We start from the raw sequence: 16,962 nt of genomic DNA, 5'->3' as shown, positions 1-16,962 counted from the left end.
AGTTTGGCAGTTGATCGAGGTGTTTTCTCCACCATTCAAACAATCTTTTGCTGCAATTTTCGATCAATATTTCTCTTGCAGCCACGTCCAGGGAGGTTGGCTACAGTGCCATAGGCCTTAAACCTTCCTGATAACATTGCGTATGGTGGACACAGGAACATCAAGGTCTTTGGAGATGGACTTTTAGCATTGAGATTGTCCATGCTTGGTCTACAATCTTGTGCCTGACCTCCTCAGACAATTCTCTGGTTTTCCTTTTTTTTGTCCATGCTCATTGCGGTACCTACAGTGACACAAAACAGCAGAATGACTCCTTTTCTCTATTCAAACTGGTTGAATGAGTAATTTTTATTTTTATTGCAGGCACCTGCAACTCACTACACGTAAGTTCAATTCCAAAGTAAAGGAGAATCACCTGCTTGAAATCTGATTATTTCTAACAACTTCTAAAAGGTGCCAAATAATATTGTCCGGGCCATTTCAGGATTAATGTGTGGAATAAGCTAAGATTTAGTAATTCTTTCAGCTTTTTTTGTTTTGTCCACTGCAAACCAAAGATATACAAATGTGGATACGAAAAGATGTTTTAATTTCAACAATTTTCTGGAAGAAATGATGCATTATTTGAAAAAAGTACATGGGTGCCAATATTTTTGGCCAAGACTATGTACCTGAACTGATGAATATAGATATGTACCCAAACTCGATTTGACGATTTATTTCGTTCGTAAATTGAATGGCCTAAATATCAGTGATGCATTGGTCTTCTTTTAGACAGCTTTTGCAGGAAAAAAATAAAATTATGTCTGGTGATATTTCGATGAAATCTGGGGTGCTGCGGGCATTTGAGAACCTGGTAATGCTGGAGCTGCAGGCAATTGGAGTATTGATCAAGCCATAATAGGCTATGCGGCCAGGGCAGAGTCAGATAGTGAGTACCTTCAAGACCAGGGCAGGACTAACTCTTCCCCACTAGAGGGTCTGAGTCTCCCCCCCCCCACTCCTACTATTCTCAACCCAAACCCACTGGCAAGTCGGATATTGAGCCCGCATGTATCCTCCTCCGCACTTCTACATCCGAACGACAATTCCCGGTCATTGTTCCCTTCCAGATACTCAAAACCATTTCTCTGCTTGATCTCCTTCCCCTCTAACCTGAAGTGTATGCTGCACATATACGAGTATCACATGCAAGAGAAAGTCGCAAGACCAGTTATATTATGTTTACATGCATTGCATGGAAATTGATAAACAATGGAAAAATCGTTACTTGTGTAAAATAAGGCATTTGCCTCTTGGATCCCAGCATGAATTATGTTCTGATAGAAATGATCAGGTCTCATCTAAAGAGGAGAAAAAAAGCTTCATAAAATGTAATAAATGACTAATAAAGGCAAAAATTAAAATAAAATCCAACAGTGCAATGAATTTTCAACATGCATAATGCGGTACTTTACTTTTGGTTTAAAAACAGAAAAACAAAACTTCAAATCAACAAAAGTGGAATTTATGCCAGGTGAGTGGTGCCAATCTATGGGAAAAGGAGAGCGATTCCCCTGGGTGGGAGTGGGAGATGAGTGTTATGATTATTATAGCATGTACAATGGTAAACAAAATAGTATTCAACAATGGAGGCCCTCACGGGGTAAAGGTGTCCGTGACCTCTTTCACACAAAAAGGTAATATATTAAAGTCGGCCACCCAGGGGTGCTATTGTGTAGTTGAGATGTGTGTGGGGAGACAAATTACAATGGCCTCTTCTATCTTTTCAGGAAAGGTGACAATAATAATTGAGACAGGTAAGAAATGTCACAACAATCAAAATCAAACTGGAAAAATGGTGGAGCGGATGATAAGGGCATGCGTTTGCTTCACCAATCTACTGACCTCACCAATAAATGGTTCACTTTACTTTACCAAACATCATTCTGTTTCATTCTGACCCAGGATTAGCGTGGCAGAACATTGTAGTCGTCGATTCTATTATGGAGGCCCAACTTACAAAGCTTGAAAATCAGTGTCTCAGGGTGGGACAATGTACCCACTAAAGCAAATCAGAAAGCAAAATGGATTCCTTCACTTTAATGTTGAAATCTTCTGCCAACTTGCTTCCTTGGTACATTTCCACATGGCCTCGAGGAGACGTGTAAATCCCATGTCTTTGGGTTTCTGAAGTCCTCTCATGAGGCGCTGCTTCATGATGGACACAAACTCCTTGTTGCTCAACTCGCCATTTTCTGCAAACACATCACACACGATGCCATCATTAATTGCTTTCTGTTCCACTGCTCGTCGTCCCTCCCCAACCCCCCGACACTCTACTTCCTTACCCCCACCATCTGCTTCTGCTCCTGCTCCTTATCAATAAGGCCCTTCAAAACTACAAACGGCCATCTTACATAGTTTTCGTTTTTAACCCTGCATTTCTTCTATGATTAAAATACAATCAATGGTGTTCAATTTCAAAATTCACGTTTTCTAACCCTGATAGCATGTTACAGTCTGCAGAAGCTGCAAGTGTGGTCTGCATGTCGACTGACGACCAGAAATACAGAATTATTTACATCTACAGAGTAATACACCACTTAGACAATACATAAGTGTTGTGGATCATGCAGCACTCACCCATGCATGTTTATGTTGTGATGACAATAGTATTAGTGTGCGAGATTGCTAACTATGAGTATAAAGCGGATAAACGACAAAAAGGGAGCAATTGAGAGTTACTGTAGTCCTTTTTTTAAACTTTGTTAAAAACTCTTCATTTCTTACACAAAGTGCTGTGAAATACTCATTTTTGGTGAAAATTCACAATACAATATACAAAAACTTTTTTATTGTGCCACATTGTATTCCCAAGGATTTGCATTTCTGATGGAATATTTAAATGTGCATTAATAATGCAGTTTGTAAAAATAAAAGCTTTTCCAAACAGTCGAGTAAAGGTTACAAGCCTTTAGTGTTATCATTTCATACCAGCTCGGAGAGGAAGGTTTTGTGTAAATTTTACACAATTTTATGAAAATCGAAAATAAATAGCCCCGAGTGGGCTGACGGTCATATCTTGAGGTTGTAATTCAGACCACTGCTAATCTTTGCGGGACCCCCCTGGACGACGAATACATGTGAAAAGATACCCTACATTGTGGGGACCCCCCCTCCCCCCTCACATTCCCTGGGGGAGGCCCCCCTCATTCCCTGGGGGAGGCCCCCCTCATTCCCTGGGGGAGGCCCCCTCTCATTCCCCGGGGGAGGACTCCTCTCATTCCCCGGGAGAGGCCCCCCTCTCATTCCCCGGGGGAGGCCCCCTCTCATTCCCCGGGGGAGGCCCCCTCTCATTCCCCGGGGGAGGCCCCCTCTCATTCCCCGGGGGAGGCCCCCTCTCATTCCCCGGGGGAGGCCCCCTCTCATTCACTGGGGGAGGCCCCCTCTCATTCCCTGGGGGAGGCCCCCTCTCATTCCCTGGGGGAGGCCCCCTCTCATTCCCTGGGGAGGCCCCCTCTCATTCCCTGGGGGAGGCCCCCTCTCATCCTCTGGGAGGCCACCTGATATGATATCAAAACATCAAAGACCAGGCGATCCTGTGGACCATCGAATAGAAGACTGTATCGGGTTTCAGAGTAATTGGTTGGTAATTAAGGGATGAGTCGTGATCCGAGTTTTGGGGATGACCTCTCCTTCCCTGCCCCCCCACCCCACCCCAACCCAACCCCACCCCTTCTCCCCCCGCCCACCAGAGCCCCCATGATCCGAAATCGAAGCTCGAGCGATTGTGTCGGCTCCTGTTTTGTATTCATGTGTCAAGGTTTCAGAACAATCAACCGGGTGATAACGGAGCAGCAAAAATAGCAAAACGTTAACATCTGGACATCACAACCTATTTTATAAGTTCATCTCTTCGAGAATCGAGATATGACCTAATAATGATGAGAAAAAAAAATTCACGAAAAAGTACATAAATAAATAAATAAAACTAAACAAAAATTCACTTTACATTTCAGTAGAAAATAAAATAAGAGTAATGAGAGAGTGCAGACCCTCGCCAGGACGTGTTTACGTGGTGTATTTTGTGTGGTGTTTATTAGCTGCGGTGTTTGTGTGGTTTATTGACGATGTAGATTTATGTTAAATCCAATTTGGCTGCCAAACCACGTGACTGATGACACGATGACATCATCAACTTATTCCCCCATATCAGTTACGTAGATCATGCTCCAAAAAATTCAAACTGATTGGATCAAGTGTTCTACTTGTCTAACTATGACGTCATAATGAAGGCACTGATGACATCATGAATATATGTTGTTCCCCATGTGGAGTACTTGACAATGAGCCAGGTTTCAATTTTTCTATGGAGCGGTTTCGGAGATATAGAGGTGCAAAGTTTTTCGGTTTTTCCAAAATGGCGCCTGTACAACGTGAACGATGACGTCGTACGTATAACTAAAAAATTATACAGGGGGAGGCGCTCCTATGGTGAAAATTTCTTGGCAATCGTAACAACTGTTGCAGAGAAAATCACTGCTCACACCCAGGATGACACTGGTGGATGGTGTTTCCTCAGTTCGGAGTTAGGCCAATACAGTGATTGCAGCTGGTGTCGCTTTGTTGCAAGCAGGCTTTTTACCTTTACCTTGTTTATGCCCACATGTATCGCACCTTGTTAGATTGTGAAATCCTGGAAGGACTGCAGCTTTTGATGGGCCAAGACTGTCATAGATTGGTTTTAACAACACTTTTATTCGATGTTCACCTGTTCCCATTAACATAGTTTTCTGAAGACCAAGAACCAGCATCTGCGCAGAGCAATAACCAACACACCTGTCTTGTGTCATGATGTGCAAGCTCTTTCCTGTTGCAAAGATCTCCGCTGCATGTGACATCATGAGTGTCAGCTTCCTCATGTGTGTGTTTTTTTTTGTATACAAGATCGAGGCGCGTGTAAGAGCTAACATTGATCACAAAAAAAAAACGGACACACAAAACATGCAATGAAGGGAGCGGGAGACCCTTGATATCATAAATGAGTTAAGGGCCCCTATTGGACACACACACACACACACACACACACACACACACACACACACACACACACACACACACACACACACACACACACACACACACACACACACACACACACACACACACACACACACACACACACACACACACACACACACACACACCATTGCACTTTTTTCAAATAATGCACCATTTCTTCCAGAAAATTGTTGAAATTTAAAAAATATTTTGGTATCCACATATATATTTATTTATTTGGTTTGTAGAACAAAACAACAAAAAGCTGAAAAAAATTACTAAATCTGAGCTTATTCCACACATATCTTAAAATGGCCTGGACAATATTATTAGCACTTTGAGAAGTTGTTAGAAATAATTAGATTTCAAGCAGGTGATTCTCCTTTACTTTGGAATTTAACTCACCTGTGGTCAAGTTTCAGGTGCTCGCAATAAAAAAAAAATCGCTCATTCAACCAGTTTGAATAGAGAAAAGTATTCATTCTGCTGTTTCGTGTCACTGTGTGTACCAAATGAGCATGGAGAAAAGAACCAGAGAATTATCTGAGGAGGTCAGACACAAGATTGCAGCCAAGCATGGACAATCTCAAGGCTACAAGTCCATCTCCAGAGACCTTGATGTTCATGTGTCCACTGTACGCAATGTTATCAGGAAGCTTAAGGCCCGTGGCATGGCACAGCAGCCAACCTCCCTGGACGTGTCTGCAAGAGTAAACATGATCTAAGATTGCAGTGAAGGATTGTTCAAATGGTGGAGAAAGCACCTCGATCAACTGCCAAACAGATTGAAGCTGACCTTCAGACACAAGGTACGACGGTTTCAACTCACACCATCAGTCCCCAACTCGATGAAAGGGGATTCTATGGTAGGAGACCGAGGAGGACCCCACTGCTGAAAGAAAGACGTAAGAAAGCCCGACTGGAGTTTGCCAAAACACACCTGAACAAGCCAAAATCCTTCTGGGAGAATGTCCTGTGGACAGATGAGACCAAATTAGAGCTTTTTGGTAAAGCACATCATCTCTATGTTTACAGAAAACAAAATGAAGCCTTCAAAGAAAAGAACACCTTCCCTACAGTCAACCATAGAGGGGGTTCAGTGATGTTTTGGGGTTGTTGTGCTGCCTCTGGCACTGGGTGCCTTGAATGTGTGCATGGCATCATTAAATCATGAGATTACCAAGGCATTTTGGAGTGCAATGTTCAACCCGGTGTCAGAAAGCTATGGTCTCCGTTGAAGGTCATGGGTCTTGCAGCAGGACAATGACCCCAAACACACTTCAAAAAGCACCCAGGAATGGTTCAAGACAAAACTCTGGACTGTTCTGAAGTGGCCAGCAATGAGTCCAGATCTAAATCCCATTGAACACCTGTGGGGACATCTGAAAACAGAGGTTGGGAGAAGGCACCCTTAAAATCTGGGAGAACTGGAGCAGTTTGCACAAGAAGAGTTGGACAAACTGTCAGTAGAGAGGTGTAGGAAGCTCATTCATAGCTATAGGAAGCGCTTGACTGAAGTTATTTTGTCCAAAGGTTGTAATATCAAATATTAAGTCTCAGGTGTCAATAATTTTGCCAATGCCATTTCTTTTTATTTTCTGATTTAAAAGGATACATTAAGTTCTGAATCAAAAACAAAGGTTCTGTAATATTAACAGTGAAATAAAGAATTGTCGAGACAAAATACTTTTGTCAATTTCAACTTATTTTTGGAGAAAATTGTGAGTTATATAAAAAAAGTGCAAGGGTGCCAGTATTTTTGGCCATGACTGTATATCTATTTGCTGACGACTCCACTCTCTGCAGTGGCATCCCTCATCCTTCAGACACGCAGGCAGCAGCCTCTCCCCTCTCTTCAGACCTTGACAAAATTAGAGGCTGGTGAAACACTTGGAATATGTCTTTCAATCCTGACAAATCTCACTATCTTACTCAGCAAGGACTGTCTGGCAGAGCTTTACATCTACTTTCTCAACAATCCTCTTGAGCAGGTTCAGTCACTCAAACTCCTGGGTCTCACTGTCAGCCATGATTAATTGGGCACACCACATTTCAAAGTTATCCTCCAAAGCCAGTCGCCGGCTGGTCATCCTCGGTCATACAAAGTCCTTCCTTGGCACAGCTGAAGTCCTATCCACGTACAAGGCCTTAATCTGCAGCTTAAGAGTACTGCTGCCCCATCTGTTCGCCTGATGAACCCCTTGGTTGCGTTGGCAGTGAGTTTTGGGTCATTCATTGTCTTGCTGCATGGTGAAGTGCCGCCCAATGAGTTTGGAGGCATTTTCTTGAAGATAGGCAGACAAAATGTTTCTGTACACTTCCAAATTCATTGTGCTGCTGCCATCATTAGTTACATCATCAATAAAGATGAGCGAGCCAGTTCTAGAGGCAGCCATGCAAGACGCGACCCTCCACCATGCTTCACATATGAGGTAGTATGCTAGGGATCCTTTGCAGTTCCTTACTTTCTCCACAATTTTGGCTTTCCATCTCTTTGGGTGTTTATCTTGATCTCAATTGTGCATAAAACCTTGTTAAAGGTTTTTCGACTTCCATCGACTCGACTTCTTGGCAAATTCTAAAGTGGCCTTTCTATTATTCTATGTGGTGTAGCCTTTGTAATTCTACTGTCGAAGTCTTCTGTGAACGGTAGATTGTGATACTTTCACCCCTGCACTCTGGAGATTGTTGGTGATGTCACTGACAGTTGTTTTCGGGTTTTTCTTCACAATGCTGATGATTTTCTGTCATCAACTGCAGTTTTCCTTGGCCGATCTGGCCATTGTCTATTGCCAAGTACACAAGTGTGGTGGTTTCTTTCTTTTTCAACATACTCCAAATTGTTGTATTTGCTCTGCCCAATTTTTGTGATTATGGTTCTAATTGAATTCTCCTGTTATTTCAGCTTCCAAATTGTTTGCTTTTCTTTCATAGACAGTTCTCTGGTCTTCATGTTGGTTTATGCTGACAGACTCCAAGGCAGACTCCCAAGGCAAAAGCAAAGGCTAAAACCAAGACAAGACATTCACAGCTCTTTTCTGTGTGAACAATCAACAAGAAATACCTGTCAGTCATTTGTTCCAATACTTATGCTATCTAAAATTGGGGGCCTGAGCATAATAAATGCTATTGTTCTACAATGGTACAACATATGCGTTGAAATACCAAGAAATAAAAGCTGACCTTCTGTACTCTTGCTTCAAATTCATCTTTTGATCCCAAATCGAAATTTCTTGAGTAAATAGAAAGAATAACAAATTTGATGTCACTGTTACAATACTTATGGAGGGTACTGTATGCTTCAATGGTATTCTTACCTGCAGGTCTTCAAAAGTGTTCACCAGCATCTCACATCATTCCACATCCAAGACCATGATCTTCTCTGTACATGTTAAACCACCCTCAACCCCACTCCCATCCTCCTCCTCAATTTATTTTTCCAGTTTTTCCTTCCTGAGAGGTTTGTCCTACACCATCATATATTCTGTTGTGTCCTGATCCATTATGTGTTCTAGCCCTTCCACGAGCATTGGCTATGTACACAAAAAAAGAAGGTAAAAGTAATAGTTCAATTAGAAAATGCTGAATGATGCTTCATGGAATAAAATCATGGCACCACGTTACAATATTAAGCCCATGTTACTCCGGCCGAATGTGGCGTTCTCACTTGCCGAGGATTGCCTCCCACAGTAAAGGTGTGCAAATCAACGAAACCCTTACCATCACTGTCAAAAAGTGCGAAAACCACATTGCAGACGTGATCTGACAGCTCGACTCCTGCCACAGTCCGTGCTACTTGCTTCATGGTCACTGGAAGGCAGATTGGAAGGAAGATCAAAAGGAAAACTCAAAAAAGTTGCTCTTCAGGTATCAAGTTGCATTTATAAACATATCCAAAGTGCGATTTGAAAAGGTAATCTTATAGCCTGTAATGCCTCACTCAAAGGTTTCAATTTTTCATCACCGTTGATATTGAATGACAATTCGCTCTCCCAGCAATTTTGAAGGCCAAAAATTAATTAAAACTTCAAGGTTGTAATTTCACAGTCAAAATTATCGCTACCTGTACACCTTTCTAACAACCTGGACCATGGAAATTACTCATGTTGAAAAATGTCAAGTACATCAAGTCAGATTATACAAAAGCCGACCGTATTAAAACGGTGCGAGCAATAAACTATTTACGCATCACTCGAGGTTTTATAATCCTCATATACGAGCCTCATGGATCACCGGATAGATGAACGATGAACAAGGAACACAAGGTAGCCAGTTATATCGATGCAGTATAACCAGGTCATCACCAGGTTGAGAAATTGATTTTCACATTCACCACAAAGATTACAGGTGATAACACATCAAATCTCGACACTTAAAACCCATGTCAATCAAGGGCCATACATGAAAACACAAACCAGCACATTGCATTCTGGGTGCTCTACCACAAACGATTTTAATGGGAACATTACTCCTTTTGCATGCGCGCGCACATTGCTGAATCATGATCCCTTACTGAAACGGAGTCGGATACTTCGAGACCTGGGAGGACTCCGTTCTAAAATCCACATATGCAGATAACAGTTCTAAAATCCCCCCCCCCCCCCAAAGCCCTCGCCCTCTCTCAGATCTCTCGATGTCTCCATGTCTCTCGGTCCCTGCTCTCAAATGTTGTGTTTGTGTCCTTCCCCCTCTCTCCCCATCTTGTCTACCGCTCCCTATGTTATATGTTTTATGTGTCGGTTTGTCTTTCTGTGTGATTAATGTTCGCTCTTTCACGAGCCTCGATCTTGTATACAAAAAAAAAAAAAAAAAAAAAAAAAAACAACCAAGGACACACACACACAGCTTGCATTAAAAAAAGTAGTCCAAATAAATAAACCTCATGAGGCGAGGAAAATAAATAAATAAACAAGAAGATGTCATGCGGAGCAGGATACTTGCAAAATCCACCCCTCACCCCCAAGAAAAAAAAATTCCATTGATACAGCAAATTGTCCATTTCATCAAGATTAAAATTGACAATCTTGATCAAAGCTCGGGTCAACAGGAAAAAAAGACGATTTTTCAGATGAAAAATGATGATTTTGTAAGGTTGACCTTGAGTTGACCTTTGACCTTTTGACCTAAAAATAGTTCGTTTCCCTATTTAGTGACAATGTGCAACTGCTGTTCAATTTTCAAGTCAATCAAATGAAAGTTGAGGATTTTAAAAACTTGGCCTATGTCGACCTCAAAAATAGTTGGTGGTTGAATTCAGAGACCATCTATCTATAATTCCAGTAATCTCTGTGTGTATGTGTGTGTGTATGTGTGTGTGTATGTGTGTGTGTATGTGTGTGTGTCTGTGACCGCTGTTTCTCGACAACCACGGGTCCGATATACTTGAAACTTGCCAGGTATATTGCTGGGGACCTGAGGATGTGCCTTTTCAAGGTTTCATATTAATCGGAGAAGTAGTTACCGAGCTATGTCCAAAAAACGATTCAACCAATCAGAGAGCAGCGAGCTATCACGTGTGCCGAACGTGGCGAACAGACTCTGCCTCGGACGGCACATTTGAGAGCGTATTCATTTATTTCACGTTGGCAAACTATGTTGGCGCTATGTTGGCGTTAAACTATGTTTTAAAACTAATTAAAACTAATTTGCGATTCATCGTAACTGCGATATGCGACCTTCCGGACAGTCAAATGAGGACGTCACTTCCGGACTTACGGATAGTCATAGTGACGACGTACTGATGCTGAACGTGGCGAGCAGACGCTGCCTCGGACGGCACATTTGAGAGCGTATTCATTTATTTGACGTTGCAATCTGTGTTGATTGTTGTAAGGTACGATCGATTGTAGTACACGTTTATAATAACTCTGCCGATACAGGCCCGATTAACTGCAGCGCCATCCGAGCTGCGGCGTCGGGACGATACATTCATTGTACGGTCACATCACGCACTTACGGGCACGCCCATGGGCCCATGGGCACGCCCATGCATGCATGGGCGAAGACATTTTTTATTTTTATTTTGGCAAGGAACGGGCACCCACGTACGGGCACGTCCTAGTATATGTAAATCCTCTTATATTTCCAAGTCAATCAAATGAAAATTGGTGATTTTAGAAATTCGGCCTATGTTGACCTTTTGGCCTATGTTCACCTAAAATATAATTTGTGGTTGAATTCAGTGACCAGATATGCAAGTCGTCTTCAAATTTCAAGTCAATTGGATGAAAATTTGGCCTATGTTGACCTTTTGGCCTATGTTGACCTTTTGGCCTATGTTGACCTCAAAAACACTTGGTGGTTGAATTCAGTGACCAGATATGCAAGAGCTCTTCAAATTTCAAGTCAATCGGATGAAAATTGAGGATTTTAGAAATTTGGCAAAGTTGGTGACCTTTGGCCTATGTTGACCTTTTGACCACAAAAACAATAGGCTTCTCAATTGGGACGACCTATACGACTTGGTTTCGTGATGATCAGTTTAGAATTGTGACCTGTAGGCCGGTGACAAACAAACAAAGACGGAACCATAAACGCAACCGACTAATATACTTGAAAAATCTTCGATTTTGCAAGTAATAAATACACAAGAAGATGTCATGCGGAGCACGATACTTGCAAAATCCACCCCCCACCCCTAAGAAAAAAAAATTCCATTGATACAGCAAATTGTCCATTTCATCAAGATTAAAATTGACAATCTTGATCAAAGCTCAGGTCAATAGGAAGAAAAGTGACGATTTTTCAGATGAAAAATGATTTTGTAAGGTTGACCATGAGTTGACCTTTGACCTTTTGACCTCAAAAAGATAGTTTCCCTATTTAGTGACTCAATGTGCAAATGCTGTTCAATTTTCAAGTCAATCGGTGGAAAATTGAGGATTTTAAAAACTTGGCCTATGTTGATCTTTTGGCCTATGTTGACCTCAAAAATAGTTGGTGGTTGAATTCAGTGACCATATATGTAAATCCTCTTAGAATTTCAAGTCAATCAAAAGAAAATTGGTGATTTTAGAAATCCGGCCTATGTTGACCTTTTGGCCTATGTTCACCGAAAATATAATTTGTGGTTGAATTCAGTGACCAGATATGCAAGTCATCTTCAAATTTCAAGTCAATTGGATGAAAATTGAGGATTTTAGAAATTTGGCCTATGTTGACCTTTTGGCCCATGTTGACCTTTTGACCCATGTTGACCTTTTGGCCCTTGATCTTTTGGCCCACGTTGACCTTTTGGCCCACGTTGACCTTTTGGCCCATGTTGACCTTTTGGCCCATGTTGACCTCAAATATACTTGGTGGTTGAATTCAGTGACCAGATATGCAAGTTCTCTTCAAATTTCAAGTCAATCGGATGAAAATTGAGGATTTTAGAAATTCGGCAAAGTTGGTGACCTTTGGCCTATGTTGACCTTTTGACCGCAAAAACAATAGGCTTCTCAATTGGACGATCTATCCAGATCTATACAGATCGGTTTAGAATTGTGACCTGTAGGCCGGTGACAAACAGACAAACAGAACCACAAACGCAGCCGACTAATATACTTGAAAAATCTTCGATTTTGCAAGTAATAATCCGGCAGTTCATTGTCGAGTCAATAATGGAATGCAGCTTTGACAGGTTGAAGGCAGGTACACGTCAGGTTATACTCGGCATATCAAGATCACAATATTTTGAATTCCAAATATTAAATGACCAACTATATATACACAAAGAATTAAGTTAAGCACCCCCCCCGTTTTTTTACAACCTCGCACATTACAAGTTTGTTGTCGTCAAAACAGTGTAATATACCCATGATATTGCTATATTTTCTGGAGAAGTGATATTATGGTCACATAAAAACATAACAATCATGCCGTTTTCAATATTTTATTCTGAATAATTTAAGGTGAAATTATTTGGGAATTTTAGGCATATTTTCACCTCAATTTAAGTATGGAGCTATAGGTCCATCACGGACAGTGTGGATGACGTTTATGTTTTCTAACGTACAGTCATTGTTCTGAGAAGACCTCTAGCGATCTTTGCGTCAATAACGTGTGTAGGACCCACGTGATCGGATCACTGACTCAACCCTACGTCTCATAGACCCTGTAAGCCGTCGTATGCGTTGCTGTGGCAGGTTGTTCCATTCCCGATGTAATGCACGTTCCAATTCATCCAGATTGGCTATTGGAGGGACCATCTTCGCAATTTGTCGTCCCAACATGTCCCAAACGTGCTCGAGGGGGTTCAGGTCAGGACTGTACGCAGGCCAGGGGATGGTTGTCACAGCACCTTGCTCCATCCGATCACGTGGGTCCTACACACGTTATTGACGCAAAGATCGCTAGAGGTCTTCTCAGAACAATGACTGTACGTTAGAAAACATAAACGTCATCCACACTGTCCGTGATGGACCTATAGCTCCATACTTAAATTGAGGTGAAAATATGCCTAAAATTCCCAAAACATTTCACCTTAAATTATTCAGAATAAAATATTGAAAACGGCATGATTGTTATGTTTTTATGTGACCATAATATCACTTCTCCAGAAAATATAGCAATATCATGGGTATATTACACTGTTTTGACGACAACAAACTTGTAATGTGCGAGGTTGTACAAAAACGGGGGGGTGCTTAACTTAATTCTTTGTGTATAGTTAAATAAATCAGTATGAATTTGCTTACAAGAAACTTCAACACAGGAGGCCATTTGGCCTATCGAGCCTGAGTTATGATTGCCAACCTGTGGTTGTTTGTCCATATTCTATCCTTTATAAATGCTGAGCATAAAGCAAGGAAGCAGCACGTACCATTTATAAAGTCTTTGGTATGACTCGGCAGGGGTTAGGACTATCGACAGACCAGACCCTCCAATCATTACACCACTCGATCTGGTTAAACTATCCTACCTAAAGTTGTCAGAGGTCACACGGTCAAAATGAACCATTCCAACCTGCATGTTTCAGCATTTCCCACGTTGCACTGCATCATTTTTTTAAATTTTTTTTGTATACTGAATCGAGGCTCGTGAAAGAGCTAACATTTATTTCACAAACAAATCAACCAGACAAACAAAACACACAAAAAGAGGGAGCGGAAGACAAAATGGGGAGAGAAGGGGAAGCACACAACCACAACATTTGAGAGCAGGGAGATGTGTGGGAGGGAGAGGGCTTGGGGGGAGGAGGTGTGGGAGGGGGGGGGGGGGGAGGTGGGAGAAGTATAAAACACAAGGACACCAAGGACTTCCAGGGCAGAAGTTGGTATTTCAAAAAAGTGGATTTGGGGTGAAATTAGCGGGGGTTGAAAAGATCAAGGTTTTGGATGGGGGAAGATAAGAGATGGTGGTGAACAGCTGTTTTAAAGACCTGGAGGGTGGAGTGGGATTGAAGAGAGTGAGGGAGTTTGTTCCAGAGGCGGGAGAAAAGAGGAATGAAGGAGTGAAGGTGAGCAGAGAGTCTTGATTTTGGCAGTTTAACCATAAGAGGGTTGCAGGCAGATCTTGTGCGACCTGTAGGAATATTTGGGGGACAGAGCCCAGAGAGAGCTGGGGGGGCAAGGCCAGAGAGGAGTCGGTAGAAGACGGAAAGACCACCAACCTGCCTGCGGTGAGTGAGTGAGAGGCCCTTGGAGTTAGCTTCATCGCGGGAGATTCCAATGATTCTGAATGCTTTGGTTTAAACAGTGCGAAGGCGAGCTCGGTGTGAGGCAGGAGCACCAGCCCAGAGGGGAGAGCAGTATTCCATTGAGCTGCGGATGAAAGCCTTGTATGTGGTGAGGAGCTCAGGTGTGCCAAGGAAGGACTTCGCACGACGGAGGATGCCCAGTCGGCGACTGGCTTTGGAAGCCAGATTTGAAATGTGGTTTTCCCAGGAAAGATCATGGCAGATAGTGGGACCCAAAAGCTTGAGTGACAGAACTTCTTGGAGAGAATTATTCAGAAAGTGGATGGGAGGGTTGTCCAGTCGGTCTTTTCGGAGAGACATCCTAAGAGTGTGAGATTTGTCAGGATTGAAAGACATGTTCCACTTGTTTGCCCAGTCTGTGATTTTGTCCAGGTCTGCAGAGAGTGAGGAGGCTGCAGACTGCAGATCTGAGGGATGAGGAATGGAGCGACAGAGAGTAGAGTCATCAGCAAAGAGATAGAGAGGATTTTCAAGAGAGTCAGAGAGATCATTGATGAAGACCAGAAAAAGCACAGGGCCCAGAACACTGCCTTGGGGAACTCCAGCCTGAACAGGAAGAGGAGATGAGAGAAACCCATTCAGGACCACACGTTGACTACGACTAGAGAGGAAGTCCGCCAGCCATGCGTGGAGATTTCCATGGATACCAAAGGAGGAGAGTTTGGTGAGCAGAGCAGGGTGCCAGACCGTATCGAAGGCACGTGATATGTCAAGGGAGACAGCTCTAATTTCCTGTTTGGCATTGAGGACCTCCATCCATTGTTGAGAAAGCAAAAGCAGCATGTCCAGAGTGGAGTGGCCTGGTCTGAAACCAAATTCATGATCAGAGATCAAGCCATTGGAGAAGAGGAAAGATTTCATATCTGAAGCAATGATGGATTCCATGACTTTGCTGATAATTGGGAGAAGGCTGATTGGTCTGTAGTTGCTAGGATCTGTTTTTGCACCTTTCTTGTGCAAAGCGGTGATGTTGGCTGATTTCCAAGCAGATGGCAGATGACCTCAAGCAAAAGAGAGGGTGAAGAGAACAGAGAGAGGGAGTGAAAGAGCGGAAGAACAGGATTTTAGGACCTGTGGGCTGATGCCGTCAGGTCCAGTTGCAGAATCAGAGTCGAGGGTTGACAGAAACTTTTCCACCTTGTCAGGAGGAAAGGACACAGAGTCCAGGAGCAGCTGGGTACGACTGGGTACGGTGGGTACAGAGAGGGATGGGTTTGGGACAAGATTTAGAGGGCAAACACAGAGTTGAGGCATTCAGCTTTTTCACGTGCGGAGTCAGCCGTGTAGCCGTTTGAGGTGAGGGAGGGGATGGAGGGGGAACAAACACCAGAAACAGATTTGACCAGACGCCACCAGGATTTGGAAGAGGGAGACAGATAAGAGAGTTCGGTCTTGAGAACGGAGAGATATTGTTTCCTGGCTCTCCTGAGGGTGGACACACAGTTTCGGGCTTTGTGAAAGGAAATGAGATTTCCTTCCGTTGGATTTGCCTTCCAGGAGACGAAGGCAAGTTGTTTCTGGGCAACAGCCTCACCACAAGATTCCGTGTACCATGGACGGGAGGAAGGGTATGACAACTGAAGACGAGATGGGATAAATCTGTGCATGAGAGAGAGCAATTTACTTTGGAAGAATTCCCAGGATGAGTTGATGTCAGAGGCGATAGAGATGGGAGACCAGTCCAGATGATTGATGGCTGCTTGAAGACCGTGCCAGTTGGCCTGAGTGAAATGCCAGACTCGTCGACGCTGAGAAAGCTCTCTGAGAATGGTCAGAGAGATGTCCACTTTAACAAGCACATGATCAGATGAGCCGATTGGAGCAGAAGAAGAGCAGCAGACATTTTCAGGGAAGTTAGTCATAACCAAGTCCAGAAGAGAAGATGCTCCGTTGACTGAGATCCGGGTCGGGAAATTGACAGATTGTGTCAGTCCCAGTGAGTCGCAGAAGTCCTTTGCTGAAGAGCCATGGCTGGTGAGAGAGGTACCCACACCCAGCCAACTGGCATGGTGACAATTGAAATCACCACATATGAGGAAGAGAGAGTTGGGATGAGTAGATCGAAGATGGTCCATATTATCAGACAGCGAGATGTAGATGGAGTCATCACTGTTTGGTGTACGGTACAACACACATATGAACAAAAGGTGGGAGTGAAGGGGAAGCCGTAGCCAAAGGTATTCCTGAGGGTGAGGTGGAGAGAGGGCAGTGCAGGGCGAGTGAGGAAGAGAGTTTTTTAT

At 43.1% G+C, this 16,962-nt stretch overlaps 1 protein-coding gene across 5 annotated transcripts in view; it reads right to left on the bottom strand.

The window, feature by feature from the left end:
- Window positions 1-566: 566 nt before the first annotated feature.
- MICU1 (mitochondrial calcium uptake 1) overlaps window positions 567-16,962 on the bottom strand; it is a 147,052-nt gene continuing 130,656 nt past the window's right edge. For all 5 annotated transcript variants that reach the window (XM_068125482.2, XM_068125480.2, XM_068125483.2 and 2 more), the window contains 2 exons: window positions 8,764-8,853; window positions 567-2,237 (listed from right to left, as the gene is read on the bottom strand). In XM_068125482.2, the coding sequence (XP_067981583.1) occupies window positions 2,077-2,237; window positions 8,764-8,853 (251 nt within the window). In that variant the 3' untranslated portion in view covers window positions 567-2,076. The remainder of the gene's footprint in view (window positions 2,238-8,763; window positions 8,854-16,962) is intronic.

This window comes from Myxine glutinosa, chromosome 8, assembly GCF_964187855.1.
Source record: "Myxine glutinosa chromosome 8, kmMyxGlut1.1, whole genome shotgun sequence".
Lineage (NCBI taxonomy): Eukaryota > Metazoa > Chordata > Myxini > Myxiniformes > Myxinidae > Myxine > Myxine glutinosa.
Note: the sequence above shows the minus strand (reverse complement) of the source record. Positions and strands in the feature narration are given on the sequence as shown.